The 12,667-nt window shown below is 37.9% G+C and overlaps 1 protein-coding gene and 1 long non-coding RNA gene across 2 annotated transcripts in view; one reads left to right on the top strand and one right to left on the bottom strand.

Annotated features, from left to right (window-relative positions):
* Positions 1-7,984: 7,984 nt before the first annotated feature.
* On the bottom strand, positions 7,985-11,551 carry LOC131791150 (beta-1,4-N-acetylgalactosaminyltransferase 3-like). The gene is made up of 4 exons (XM_059108468.2): positions 10,224-11,551; positions 9,158-9,677; positions 8,508-8,652; positions 7,985-8,229 (listed from the first exon to the last, which is right to left on the bottom strand). Exons 1-4 carry the CDS (start codon positions 11,324-11,326, stop codon positions 8,081-8,083), a joined length of 1,917 nt encoding a protein of 638 aa, XP_058964451.2. The 5' UTR covers positions 11,327-11,551; the 3' UTR covers positions 7,985-8,080.
* A 493-nt stretch (positions 11,552-12,044) lies between these two features.
* LOC136283938 (uncharacterized) overlaps positions 12,045-12,667 on the top strand; it is a 28,101-nt gene continuing 27,478 nt past the window's right edge. Inside the window, exon 1 of the long non-coding RNA XR_010718997.1 lies at positions 12,045-12,259. This is a non-coding gene — a long non-coding RNA (uncharacterized lncRNA). The remainder of the gene's footprint in view (positions 12,260-12,667) is intronic.

Below are 12,667 nucleotides of genomic sequence, written 5' to 3'. Positions count from 1 at the left end.
AATAACATTAAACAGTTTTTGAACAAGAACGAAGAAACTACTCGTATTACATGTCGTTCGTAAAGCCTATGATAAGTAAAAATGTTTCTATTCTGAACTATTGGAACTCTCAGCTTATTCTCAGATGCAAATCAACGTTAATGTCAACGTCTTAACAAAAGTGGAGACTATTACATCGAACTCAATCTTATTTTCTAATTTTAACGATTATTAACTGTTGAGGGATCCGAAATAACACCTTAACAATTACGAAGACGTCTAGAGTCTGGCAATCTGCAGACAATGCAGAGCCATTCGTCCTCCGAGGCAGTCTTAAATCCCTAGCACTGTACCATGTCGTCCCAACACTCGGGCATTGAACAATGACAAAATAAATTAGTGTCACAAGTTTGTTTCTTATTGAATCTAACGGTGTTCGACTATCGCAAAAAAGGTTCAAAAACGACCTCTCTCCAGACATTGAACTAAATTCTTGCTCGTTTTCCCTTGGTCAAAAGAAACATCCGACGTGATGCCAGTTCGTATGCATTAACGATAAGCATGTTTTGAATTGAAAACATACTTTAGTACGCTCTGGAACGTAAAGTGTCATCCATTTTTACTAGAACGTTAAGGATGATGTTTTCACTCAGTTTTGTTGAGGGGTCCAAATCCGTGGAGGGGGTTCCATATCCGCTAACGGATTTGGACCGGGGGGTCCAAATCTAGGGGGTCCAAATCCGCTGGGACACCGGCATTCCAGGAGAGAAATCAGGGCTGAAATACCCAAAGCCACTCCAATCTCTACCTTCCATGAATCAAGTAAACCTTTTTAGAAGTTAAAATTCTCATTAAAATGTAAAATTCTTCAGTCCATTTTAATAACTTTCGATTCTAATTCGTTGCACGAACTAATTTTGGTTTCAATTAGTAGAACTCGCCATATGGCAAGGGGAAAAATTTGCACAATCACGTCACGCAATATGTCAAGCCGGGTTTGTCAAGTTGATTTTGATGGTGGCAAGGAAATGTCGAGTTTGTCGCTCAAAACCGTTGTGGTCCATAAGAGCGTAACATCATCAGTGATGGAAACAAATCTGCGGAAAGGAGGGTTAGTTCATCGGGTTCCGTGAACAAAATCTCGGGAGAAACTGCAAGAATTATCTCAGAGTGCATGACTTTTGTTTTGTAAATATAGACAATGTAACCTATTTTAACTTGTTTTTGTGTCCTTTTAAGCAACGCGATATGTCTGTTATGACCAAAGTGCCAAGTTTTGTTCTTTAATTTTAATCTTCTCCGCACTGTGCGTAGTTCATGACCTGATATTTTAACGTAAATTTCGAGAAAGCGCTTTCTAATCACCTTTGTTTACCTTGTTAGTCACGCAAGTGCGCAAGCGTTACGACCGATCACGTTTACGCGACGTTTACAGGACAACTTCGCACGAACGAAGTTTGAACAGTCAAAAGGGAATCTTGGTCAATTTTCAGAATCATGCAATTGATCTTTGACACGAGCGCGATTAAGCAAACACATGGATTTGCGTTGTTTTTAAGATGTTGGTGGATTGGAAGCTAGAGATATACCCGCGGGTTTGAGGCAATCCGTGACCTCATTGGTGTATAAACTACGCACTGATATGCTTTTACAAAATATACATATACAAAATCTTTGAAATTTACACTTTCGATTGCTATCCACAGGGGTGGTCTGGCCAAAAATCATTTTTGACTTGTGGCGACGCAAAAAAAGAGAATTGGAGAACAACTTAACTATTTTTGAAAATAGAATTATAAAGTACTGTCGGCGATTTCTGAAAAAAATCGATATCTCCGGTTCTTGTGGGCCCAACAAGTCCATTAAAACGGGAAAATTCTCTTTAGCTCAAGCTAGTGTTACTGATGCGCCGGATGTCTTTGGATTATTTTTGTCACCATCAAGGTTTTGTTTTCACGCGTGCCGCTAGCAATTTGTTCGTCACGCAACTAATTATGCGTGAAATAAACTCGAGTCGGCATCATGTTTTCGTACCGCTTTGTGGCACTCTTAATTCACTTGAGAGGTGGAAACACATGTTGGTGATAATTTTTTTCAATTCAACTACCAGTAGATTTTAAAATTGTCATATAACTCGCACCTACTCTTACCCACAGTGACGCGCGTTTAATGCAAAATCAACAGATTACCCGCGGGTAAACGGCCGGAAATTACGGTAATACAATCAAGCAAAGGTGAAGTGACATGAATTGTCAAATGAAGTCACCACATGAGTGCTTTTAGAGCATGCAATCATTGTAATTAGCTGTTGTTGCCTTTTTTAGTTCACAGAAAACTCAGCATTTTATTCATTTAATCAGTTGAATAACAAATGACTGCAAAGCAATGAATTTATGTAATTTTTCCTTGATTTAAGAGAAGACACAAATGACCTTTATAAAGTACTAATCATATCTTACAAAAGGGGTAAATCTCGAAAAGACATGCCTGTAAGAGGAAAGCTATAATTTGAAGGCTTTGATATTGTGACAAAAACACAAAAACCACATTGGAAGTCTGTGCAGGCCTGTTTTTGACTTCCTTTTAACTTAAAAGTAATACACTTGTAATTGCTTTAAGGAAAATGATAACTGTAACAGTGTTAATATGAAAACAGTGAACACCTACTTGTAATTATAAAAGACATTGAAAGGTTTTGTGCAGTGATCAATTCAACCCCTAGTTGAGCCATAGGAGAAAGGCTGCACAAAACTAATTTTGTTAAAGTTTATAGTCTCTTCATCTTCCATGTGACTGGTGTTCTTTCCAACAAATAGCTACTAAAAGTTTCTATAGTTTCACTGTCAAATAGCATAAAAATGCAGTAACATAACCATTGTCTTACATAGTGGATGTCTAGAAAATAACAGATTCCTAGTGCCTTCAGTTACTGCATGTTATTAGATTATTACTAAAATATGACTGACATTAGAAAGCAGTGGTGAATTTGTGTCACTACATTCTATCACTAAATGTTAACAGTACATGACTCCTTCAGCCCTAAAGTTTTTAATTGGGAAAACAGGGATTACAGGAGTGCTACAACAGGTCCAATAGACTGAACATCAACTACATCAGCTATAATTTAATTGTATCAAAACACTTAAAAATAATTTGTATATGTCACAATAAAATCAAAAAGAAAAGGTAATTTGATGCCTCATATTTATTACTACCCATGAGAACTGTAACCAAACTCATTGAGCAATCTCTAACTAAATCCAACATTAACAATCTTTTTTTTTAAAGTATTCATGATTAATTTTTTAAACTTCTTTTCTTAATTCATAATCAGTCATGACTCCCAAGTTTTAAACACCAATGATGACACATGATTCTGCGTTCAGCCCCGACCGAGAAACTTGATCTGCAAGTTTTTATTGCGAAGGAAGTCAGCAATTTTTGTCTCTTCAAATCTTTATTTCTGAGTAAAACTTAAAAGCTTTTACAACGCTTCTTCTTCGACCGTTATCATTTTCATAGCTGCGTTCTACCCAAGCATTCGCAAAATGCAGGGGGAACAGTAAAAGGGAATTATTTTACTTTTATCCTGGCTTAGTTCATTTATTTAATCATTTATTCATTTATTCTTTTTTTCCCAGCCTGTAACTTTGAACAGAGAGAAAGAAACTGCAACTGAACAGCTCCTGATCTAATTGTTGATTTGTAATACCCGCACTGTTTAGCTGAAGGTAAGGAGTGATTGCTTTTTTCTTCATGCAACAGAACAAGTGGCTCGTTGATATGGCGTAAGTTTGGCGAGTGAGTGTGAGAGCGAGTGCAGGGAAAGAATGGGAGAGAATTAAAATTGTCCTAGGGGGTGAACGACGGTCAAAACATTGGACGGGTAGGGCAATATAAGTTCTCACTTTTCCCCGGTCTTCACCTCAAATAAACGATCGTGAGCTTGTAACGTTAACTCGCCCCAACAAGACGCCTGCATTGTAGGCTAATATAAAGGCGATTTACTTTCAATTTTTGACGCCTCTTTCCATTCAGGATTTTAAATGAGCATCAGCAAACGGTCACAGTAACTTGCTGGGATTTAGGTGTTAATCGACAAATTAAATACCATTGACGCGAGAAAGGAAGCTTACACATTCAGAAGCAGCGATCTTTGCGCTCAAATGTGGTGTTTGAAAGTGGGTAAAATTATGTGTAAATAGAATAAGAGAGATAATAGATTTTGAGAACGGTAAAGATGTAGAGAAAGTGATATCTTTTGTCTTGTCATGAGCGTGGGACGAATGATAAGTTCTGATTCTCCAGGCAGAGTCGAATCTCAAACTTTCGGATTTCATCGGTGCGCGGAATCCGACGGTTTCGCAAATGTTTTTCTCTTAGCTAGAATTGACCAAGATCCACATTTGTTGTACGAACTCTCTGACATCCCTTGTCAACAGCAATGATATCATATAGCAGGACTGATAGGAGCTTTTCATCTCAACAGATTTAATTTCGAGGTCAAGATGCAGTAGCTTGTGTGTTTAGTTCACATTATTGCAATTACATCGTTAAGAATCGTACTAAAAAATATTTGCAACCTATTAAGTGAAGTTACCCTTGAAGTTGTATTATCGGATGACAAAAACTAGCTGATCACAATGCAATTGAGTCAGGTTAACGGAAGAGTCAATAACTAAAATGTGGAGTTTTACAAGGACTTTGTTTTGGTAGAGATAACTTCAGTTCTGTGTTGGTAGCCCTCAAATGGTCCAAATAAGACATAAACATTCTAAGTATCTCTTTATAATCTACATCCTGAATATCATTTTAGTGAAAAGCCGGATGCCCTACCATTTGGCATAGTTTTTATGTTGTTTGGATTTTTACTTCTTGACTCACAGCGACACCATCGGTGCTCCTCCTAGATGCGGTTCAAAGGAAAAAATAGGTACCCAATGGGTACTTGTGTCTGCTACAGTGGAATGGAATCTGCTGTAGGCGCCTATTTTTTTGAATACTGTTTAACTGGCTAGAAACATCTCCCGAAAGGCAGTGCTATGGAATGCTCAAGGCATCACAAAGATGGGGAACTGAAGTGGTGAATGTCCAATGCTCCAGTTGGAGGTAAGGGATCATCAATATCAATAATCAATATCATGATTGTGATTACATCTTCATCACTGTTTAAATAACTTTTATTGTGTTATGGTACTGCAAAGAATCTAACATTAAAGTGAACGTTTCTTTTATTTTGTAGCAGAATATTTAAATCAAAGAATTGAAATACAACAGCCAATAGTTTTTAACAAAATTGAATAGTATCTGAAGTCTTTGTAACACAAGACAACTGTAATGCAAACGCAGTAGCAGTTTTGCAAAGCAAGAAAAAGTCTCTGGTTGTAATAATTCCTAGGAAATCATTATGTTTTTCATTTAATGGTAATATGCAATCAATTTGGAACAAAACATAGGTAAAACAAAGTTAGTATATTTACATTGTTGTGTTCAACTAATAGGTGAATATACTTTTAAAAGTATTTTGAAGTGTTTGTCTTTTAATTGAAATGAAATGTATCAGAAATGTAACGCAACAGAAATAATCAGCAGGATTAATGAGATCCATAGAATTGTTCCCAAAGTGTCACCTTAATGGCTCCATGTGAGTCCACAAGATAGGCAAACAACTTTTTTTTTTCACCATCCTCTGTCTTCACTTTTTTTGTTGATGCCATCTGAATAAGTTTGGCTTTGATGGTGATACTTTGATTTGTGTTTGCAGCTGAAATTGATTGGATATTGTTGGCACTTGGCAACTCAATTCTTGAAAAAGGTATTTCTTTTGTAGGCTCTAACAGTACATTGTTATTCATCAGTACTGTGGTTGCATCTCCTGCTCTTTCAATTCTAAAATTTCGAAATTTTATTGGAGATTTCTTTTTGCTCATTTGATCAAAGTGTTCCTGTTTACTTCCGGAGAAGCAGACTCCTCTTACTAAGCCATCGGTGTTTTGTATGGACATGTCAAAGTAAGATGTCTTGCTACTTTTTTTAGTTGGAGACACATTGTGTAAGAAACCAACAATCTCTTCTTTTTGTTCTTCCATTGCCTGCAAGTGAAAAAGAACCTTTTGAGTTTGTTTCATAGCAATATAATGTATTTCAAAATTTCTAATAACATAGGGAGCACTGCATCAAAAGACGACAACGACTACGACAACTACTACAAATTTAACTATAACAACAAAATGCCAAAAAAAAAAACTTACCTAGGTGAATTATAATTTTTTATTTGTTTACTTATTCATTATAAATCAATCAACAACAGCAGCCTCTACAGACAGGAAGGAATAACACTAAATGAAGGTTGGGGAGTGCAGTATACTGCAAACTGTTTATTAGATGATACTAATACTGAAAATCAAAGTGAACAATTACAAGAAATAGAAAAGAGCAGTGGTTCCAATAAGCAAGATGGAAATGACAGTAATGATAATGATGATCAGTGGACTGAAGATGAAGCAGAAACACCTGCTGGTGTTACTGACACCATGTTGACCAACACACATTATTTTGAAGACAGTCTGCCTCAACGTATTTTAAATGTTGCACCAGGAGAGGGAAACAAACCCTTAAGTATATTCAGAGATCAATATTCTGAAGAGTTAGCATATCCTGGTATATTCCTTGGTCAAAGTCGACCAGAGAATAAAGATAGACTAGCTAATGTTCATTATAGCGACATTTGTAAATCTGAACTAAGACGATCAGATAGGAGAGCTGCTATGTGTGTTGAAAATATATTCTTCAAAACAAAAAAGCTTCAAATGAAAATTCTCTTAAGAAAATCACAAGTTGCACTTAGGAAGTGCAAAGGAAATAGCAAATCTTCAAATGCTGGACAGTTGAAATGTGAAGGAGCAATTGAGCGCTTGATTCATCTTGATGAAGGATTCCAATTTTTGAAAGCATTGATACCTTACAACTGTATGCAAAGATCTGTTCATAGCGATGCTTAGATAGTAATTATCATGAAGAATACTAGTTCTAGGTTTCTCTCCTCTGTATAAAATCACCACAGCTTTCGCACATGTTTGTCTAGTGATAGATGTTTTCACGTGTGTAGTGAAATACATGTATCTTCTGCCAAATCCATTTCGTAAACAGGGCATATTATATCCCGCATTGGGCTTTGTAATCCCCAAGTGAGACTTAATAATTCCCTTAACGGGCTTTTCATTCCCCAAATGGGGCTAAATTGTTCCCCGAAGGGACTTTGCATTCCCCAAATGAGGCTCATAAAGCTTATTTTGCGTCCTGAGCACTTGCAAAATGGCCGGGTGGTGATCGTGTTGGCGATGAGAAAGCTTCAGTCGATTTACAAATTCAAAGCATCTTTCAAAACCTTTCACTCGGCCGGAATGACACCCAGTGCGAATGCTGTGGCAAAATGAGAAAACACCTTTTAAGAAATCCATTACAAATATGAAAAGCGAAAAGATCACTCACCTTGCAAGCAATAATACACCCTGGCTTGACGAACGAAATCAGGACGATACGATGCAACCCAAACGTTTTACGAAAGCACATGGTTTGACGGATTTGACTTTGTCCTTTTCTCAGATTTGATTGGTTCCGAGTCTTCCCTGAAATCGGTAGTTCGCCACGACCTCTTTCCTTTGTCCTTTCCTCGTATCCGATTGGATAGATTATTCCCCTGAGGAACGAAGTTTGCACCCGAAAGTATTACAGGCCGAAAGTATTACAGGCCGAAAGTATTACCCCTCCGTGCATACTTCATGTATCGTGTCACCAAATGGAATCCGCAGTGAAACGTCAAGAGTAAATCCGAGATCTTGTCGTATATGAAGTAGCTGGTCGCGCGTTTTACAGCTTATCTAAGTGTCTGCATGCATTATAAATGCAGCAGACACAAAAAGGGCCTCCTACCATTGTTTTCTTTCTTACTCTGGGGAGTCCCCTGGCAAGCTTCGATCTCGTGTAGTAGACCCAGTTTCCTTGGCTCCCGCACGGCACGCTTTCAAGCATATTGAACATGTGCTTTCATAAGGGTTGACAGAACGGGAGTTAGTTATTGGAGTAACTTGCACGGCGTATGTTAATTCCAAGATTTGTGTTTTGTATGATAATGATGGTATAGACCCGGGTGCTTTATTCGAACAACTTTTAACTCAGCATTGATAACACGGTCGAGTAAGTCCCAGTCCTCTCCGCCCCATTTGTATTTGTAGTCCTCGGTGTTCATTCCTATAGAGAGTACATATGCCTACATAAGATTTCGGAGGTTTCCGTTTACCATTTCCGTTAACTACAGATATTCACAATTTTAAATGTAACCTTTTAGAGATTACTGACTTTCAATTTTTTTTAGAGCTAAGTTTAAGGTAGTTGTATTTTTTGCTATGCAACTGAATGAAAATCGAGTAGTTAAATTGTGCATATTGCATGTCAGTTCTAGGAACTGATGAAATTATAATCAGTATTTTTTAAAGAAGCGTCAACTGAAAACTGATGTTTTTTTTTACCTCTGAACCTCTCCCAGTCTGATTTATAAATGCTCATTAAGCCAAATCCTTCCATTTCCCAATAACCTTTATGATCTACATACGTACTGCCACAATATAACCGGCCTACAATGGGAGCGTAAACAAGATGTCCTTCGACGGTGTTCTGCAAGACAAAGAATTATTATGAAAGCTAGAAATGAGGACCGTAGAAACAAATTATGATTAAATCAATGTAAATAAAAAAAGATTGGTGAACTGTGCTTACATCAGATAGACTAGAGCAGTCCCTCCCTTTCGGCGACGTCCGCCGCGCGAGTTAAAACATCAGCGCACAATACGATAGCGCGCCACGCGGAACCTTGGAGTGAAGCTCACGAACTCCTAGGGTTCTCTCGGGCGCTCTAACTAATTTTTTTTTACTAATTTTTTTTACTCGCACGACGGACTTCGCTGAAAAGCAGGGACTGCTTGTAATCAAGCATCAAATGGCAGACCAATCTAAAGGCAAGCGTCCCGTATAAAGGTTTACTAGTGTCAGTTCATAGCACTACAATGGATATCCGCACGACACAATAAAGCTCGCTAGTTTGATCTATAACATAAATACTAAACAAATATATAGATTAACGAGTAAATAATCATTACTCAAATCAAAGATAGAAACTCACTTTACGAACGCTGTCCAATATGTCCTGCGGAACGTCGATATGGAGATCAAACAGAAACAAAATGTCATGTATACTTGGAATATGCTCAACAGCTTTGTTCAAAGCCAGCGTCTTGTAAAATTTCCCTTTTAATGGAATAATCGTGTGTTTGTTTTGAAGAAGAGTGGTGTTAAATGCCTTTGTCATGTCAATATCCTCGCTTTCAAAGTCAACAACAATGACATGAAAGTTCGTATCGCCCGTTAAAGAGCTGGCTATTGTGATTTCGTTAATAAAATGATACACCCATCTTCCTTGTTCCTTGACAGAGAGAATAAAATACACCTTAGCTTTATTGTTCCAGCTCATACCTCGAGGAAAACACAAGTTGTGGTTGGCATCCTTACCAAAAACATGCTCTGATAAACGAAATGATTGATTGACGTCTTGTAAACCGAGTTCAAGATCTACAGAATAAAGATCGCCATGAACTGGATCTGGGATGTTTAAAACCTTGTGAATTCTCTTCAGAAAATATTTCCTGGAAGTAGATCAAAGAATGATATCAGTTTGATAGTGTAATGGACGTCATTGGATGTAATGTGTATCTCTAAAACAACCTTGGTTTCCAATAATTTTTTTCCTCTCCCAAGATGGAGGGAGTAACTTGGGAAATCGAAATTAAGCCAGTTAATGAATGACATACACACACCTCTTTGATACATGTGATTGGCTCTGGCCTTAAAGCATTAGTTCCAAACTCAGCCCGAATGGTTACCCAGCAAAATATATTACTTTGCTGACATTTCAGCATAGCGTATCATAGTAATGGTCTACAAACATGATTAATAGCAGAAGAATGACGATAATTGCATTCCACTAAGCATGAGTTTTGAAAGACGCTAGTCACGGTTTGTGGGTCTTTGTGAGGGCTGTTCGTCATTTGCAATCCGTGCGAATCGTGGCCCATTTTTACACCGTTTTTCTTCCTAATAGACTTTAATCGTTACGTAGCGCATCCGCATTAGTTCACGAATGTTTTGGCATTTGACATATTGTTGATAGTTTAATTTTTAGGTCAACTTACTTTGAGGTTTTGTGGTTTAGCGACGTAATTATCTCATCCGTGACTGCATGAATTGTTTCCCTGTCAGCAATTTTGTTAGGCCAGTTCCGCAAATTTTTATCAGTCAGTGCACTGCTATCATCAGTAGGGTAGACGCTGGATAACTGCACCACTTTGCGGCCTTGATAACGATACACTTTTCCTCCGTTTGACAAAGAGCCGGACTGGAAATCACACAAGGGAAGATAACTATCTTTTGGGAGCAACGGAAGTGATGGAAATTGTAAGCGTTTTTGATCTGTTGATTTAGATTTCAGCTCAAGATCTTGACGATAGCTCTCCGAAAGCAAACTATGCAAAACATCTTTTGCTTTGGTAATCATAACATCGTTTGCATGGGACGATAAGTACTCTGAACTGATAAGGTAGAAATCGGTATCATTGCGACGCTTCCAATAAACTTGTACAAAGCCAAGAGCCGCTCCTTGCTTATGCACAACTTCTATGCAGTATTTTCTGTCTCCAGAGAGCATTAGATGTTCTGAGATTTGTCCGGGATATTTATGAAGTTCATCCTTTTTCGTCCACGCACTTACTCCTTCTTTAAAAACACGCGCAATTAACTGTTTCTCCTTCAGATCATCGTTAGGACTGAGCCATAACTCTGACTCGTCATCAGAGGCTATGGCGAAGTTGTACTCGTCGCTGTGAGGAGGATGGAGGAAGCCAAAAATCCGTTGGCCATAATCGATGGTATTGTCGATAATTTGAAACTTAAGCATATTGAACTTCATGAACATTTCGTCAGGATAATGCGGAAAAAGCAAATATCGACGCAGATTTTGGATGCTTGAGCCACAAACCTCTCGCCATACGTGAATATTTAGAGCACCCACAGCTGCGATGACACGTGGTGTGCCGTTTGTAGTGGTCACTGCATCATTTTTTACCGCAACATTCGGAACAGCATCATACGTTTGTGAATGGTACCACGTACTGAAGATATAAAAGCAGATTGAACAGAGCATTAAAGCGGAGAGTATGACCTTCAATCTTTTTCGAAATCGAAAGCAGAAATGAACTTTTACGAAGACAATGAAGCGGAAGAATCGACGGGTCGTCATGCTTTCTCGCTCAGTTTTATGCTGACCCGGAAGCAAATATAAACCAGCAAACGATCGCAAAAGCGGGTAATGTTGGCGTTAAATGCTCGTGGAAGAATTCGTCACAAAGTTCCTAAAGCTCTGATATGCAAGTATTGTCAGTTCTACTCGAGTATCTAAATACCACGGGTCAGCTGTCGGCAATTTTTGGTCGTGCTATGTCGCCGATGGTGGTCTGGCCGTTGTCATAACTGATAGCCCTGGGAACTAGTTTGGAACGGTGTATAAGTAAGTAAGTAAGTAAGTAACTTTATTTAACCACATATCGCATATGAGCGAATAGCTCGTTTAAATGCAAATGTGCCATAAAAAAATTGACATAATTTACATGTATAAGTAATAAGTAATAGGTAAGAAATAAAAATTAATTATCTAGAATGAATAATTGCTATTAAAGTAATCAATAATTTAAGAAAAGGGAATATCGGTGACTAGACTATTTGTTTACAAAACAAACAGCTGCAGTCATACGATGAGGACAACTGTATGTCTTGCAAATTTTTCCTAAATATAGAAAGGGAAAAATTTGCAAGACATACAGTTGTCCTCATCGTATGACTGCAGCTGTTTGTTTTGTAAACAAATAGTCTAGTCACCGATATTCCCTTTTATTAAACTATTGATTGATATTGATAAAGAGCTCGCGTTGCTGTCTGGGAAAGCGCGGAATGAATTAAAAGTAGTATGCTGCAAAAATACGAAGAACGAGTTTTATTTTGATACTAAATTCAACGGCAAAAGTTAAATGTGTGAATTTTCCTTCGTCTTCGCTTTCGCCCCATCATGGTGCAGTGAGGAACTGATCTGGAAATGGCTAACTTCAGCTTCAAAAGGCTTTTTCGTTCTTCTGAACATAGCATCAAGTGTTGCGAAAATGGAAACTACAAACCTTCGGTAAGAAACGTATGTTTTTCGTTTTGGGTATTTCGCTTTACTTTTTCAGAAATATTGCTTTTTTTTATGAGTGGTTTGTGTCAGACTCTGGCACAAAGAGACCGGTACTCAAATGATTAAGACTTACTTTCTGAACCTTCAACACTAGTGATATGCCTCTCAAGCGAAAGCAATATAACCGCTTTGCTGTCGGGCAATACACGAAGGCAAAAAAAAACTTGCAGGAGGAGTTCGCTCGAGAGAAAGCCAGCCTTTCTCAGCTTTCAAAAGAGGTGAAAACACTTCAGTGAAAAGTTTAGGGACTGGATGATGAGGTAAACAAATTAAGAGTGACTGCCTTCTGTTTGTATAGGTAACCACATGATTTCGAGTGCAATTTGGAATAAATAAGCACGAGTAAATTTTTTT

The sequence above is a fragment of the Pocillopora verrucosa genome, chromosome 10 (genome assembly GCF_036669915.1).
Source record: "Pocillopora verrucosa isolate sample1 chromosome 10, ASM3666991v2, whole genome shotgun sequence".
Lineage (NCBI taxonomy): Eukaryota > Metazoa > Cnidaria > Anthozoa > Scleractinia > Pocilloporidae > Pocillopora > Pocillopora verrucosa.
The sequence above is the reverse complement of the archived record's forward strand: the minus strand, read 5'-3'. Positions and strand labels throughout refer to the sequence as shown.

Bases quoted from the DNA above. Each gene is read 5' to 3' on its own strand.
- LOC131791150 (XM_059108468.2), bottom strand. From the start codon at position 11,326: ATGACGACCCGTCGATTCTTCCGCTTCATTGTCTTCGTAAAAGTTCAT. The intron at 8,653-9,157 runs GTGAGTTTCTAT...TTTGTCTTGCAG, and splicing joins TATTGGACAGCGTTCGTAAA to AACACCGTCGAAGGACATCT. The intron at 8,230-8,507 runs GTAAAAAAAAAC...TACTCTCTATAG, and splicing joins AGACTGGGAGAGGTTCAGAG to GAATGAACACCGAGGACTAC.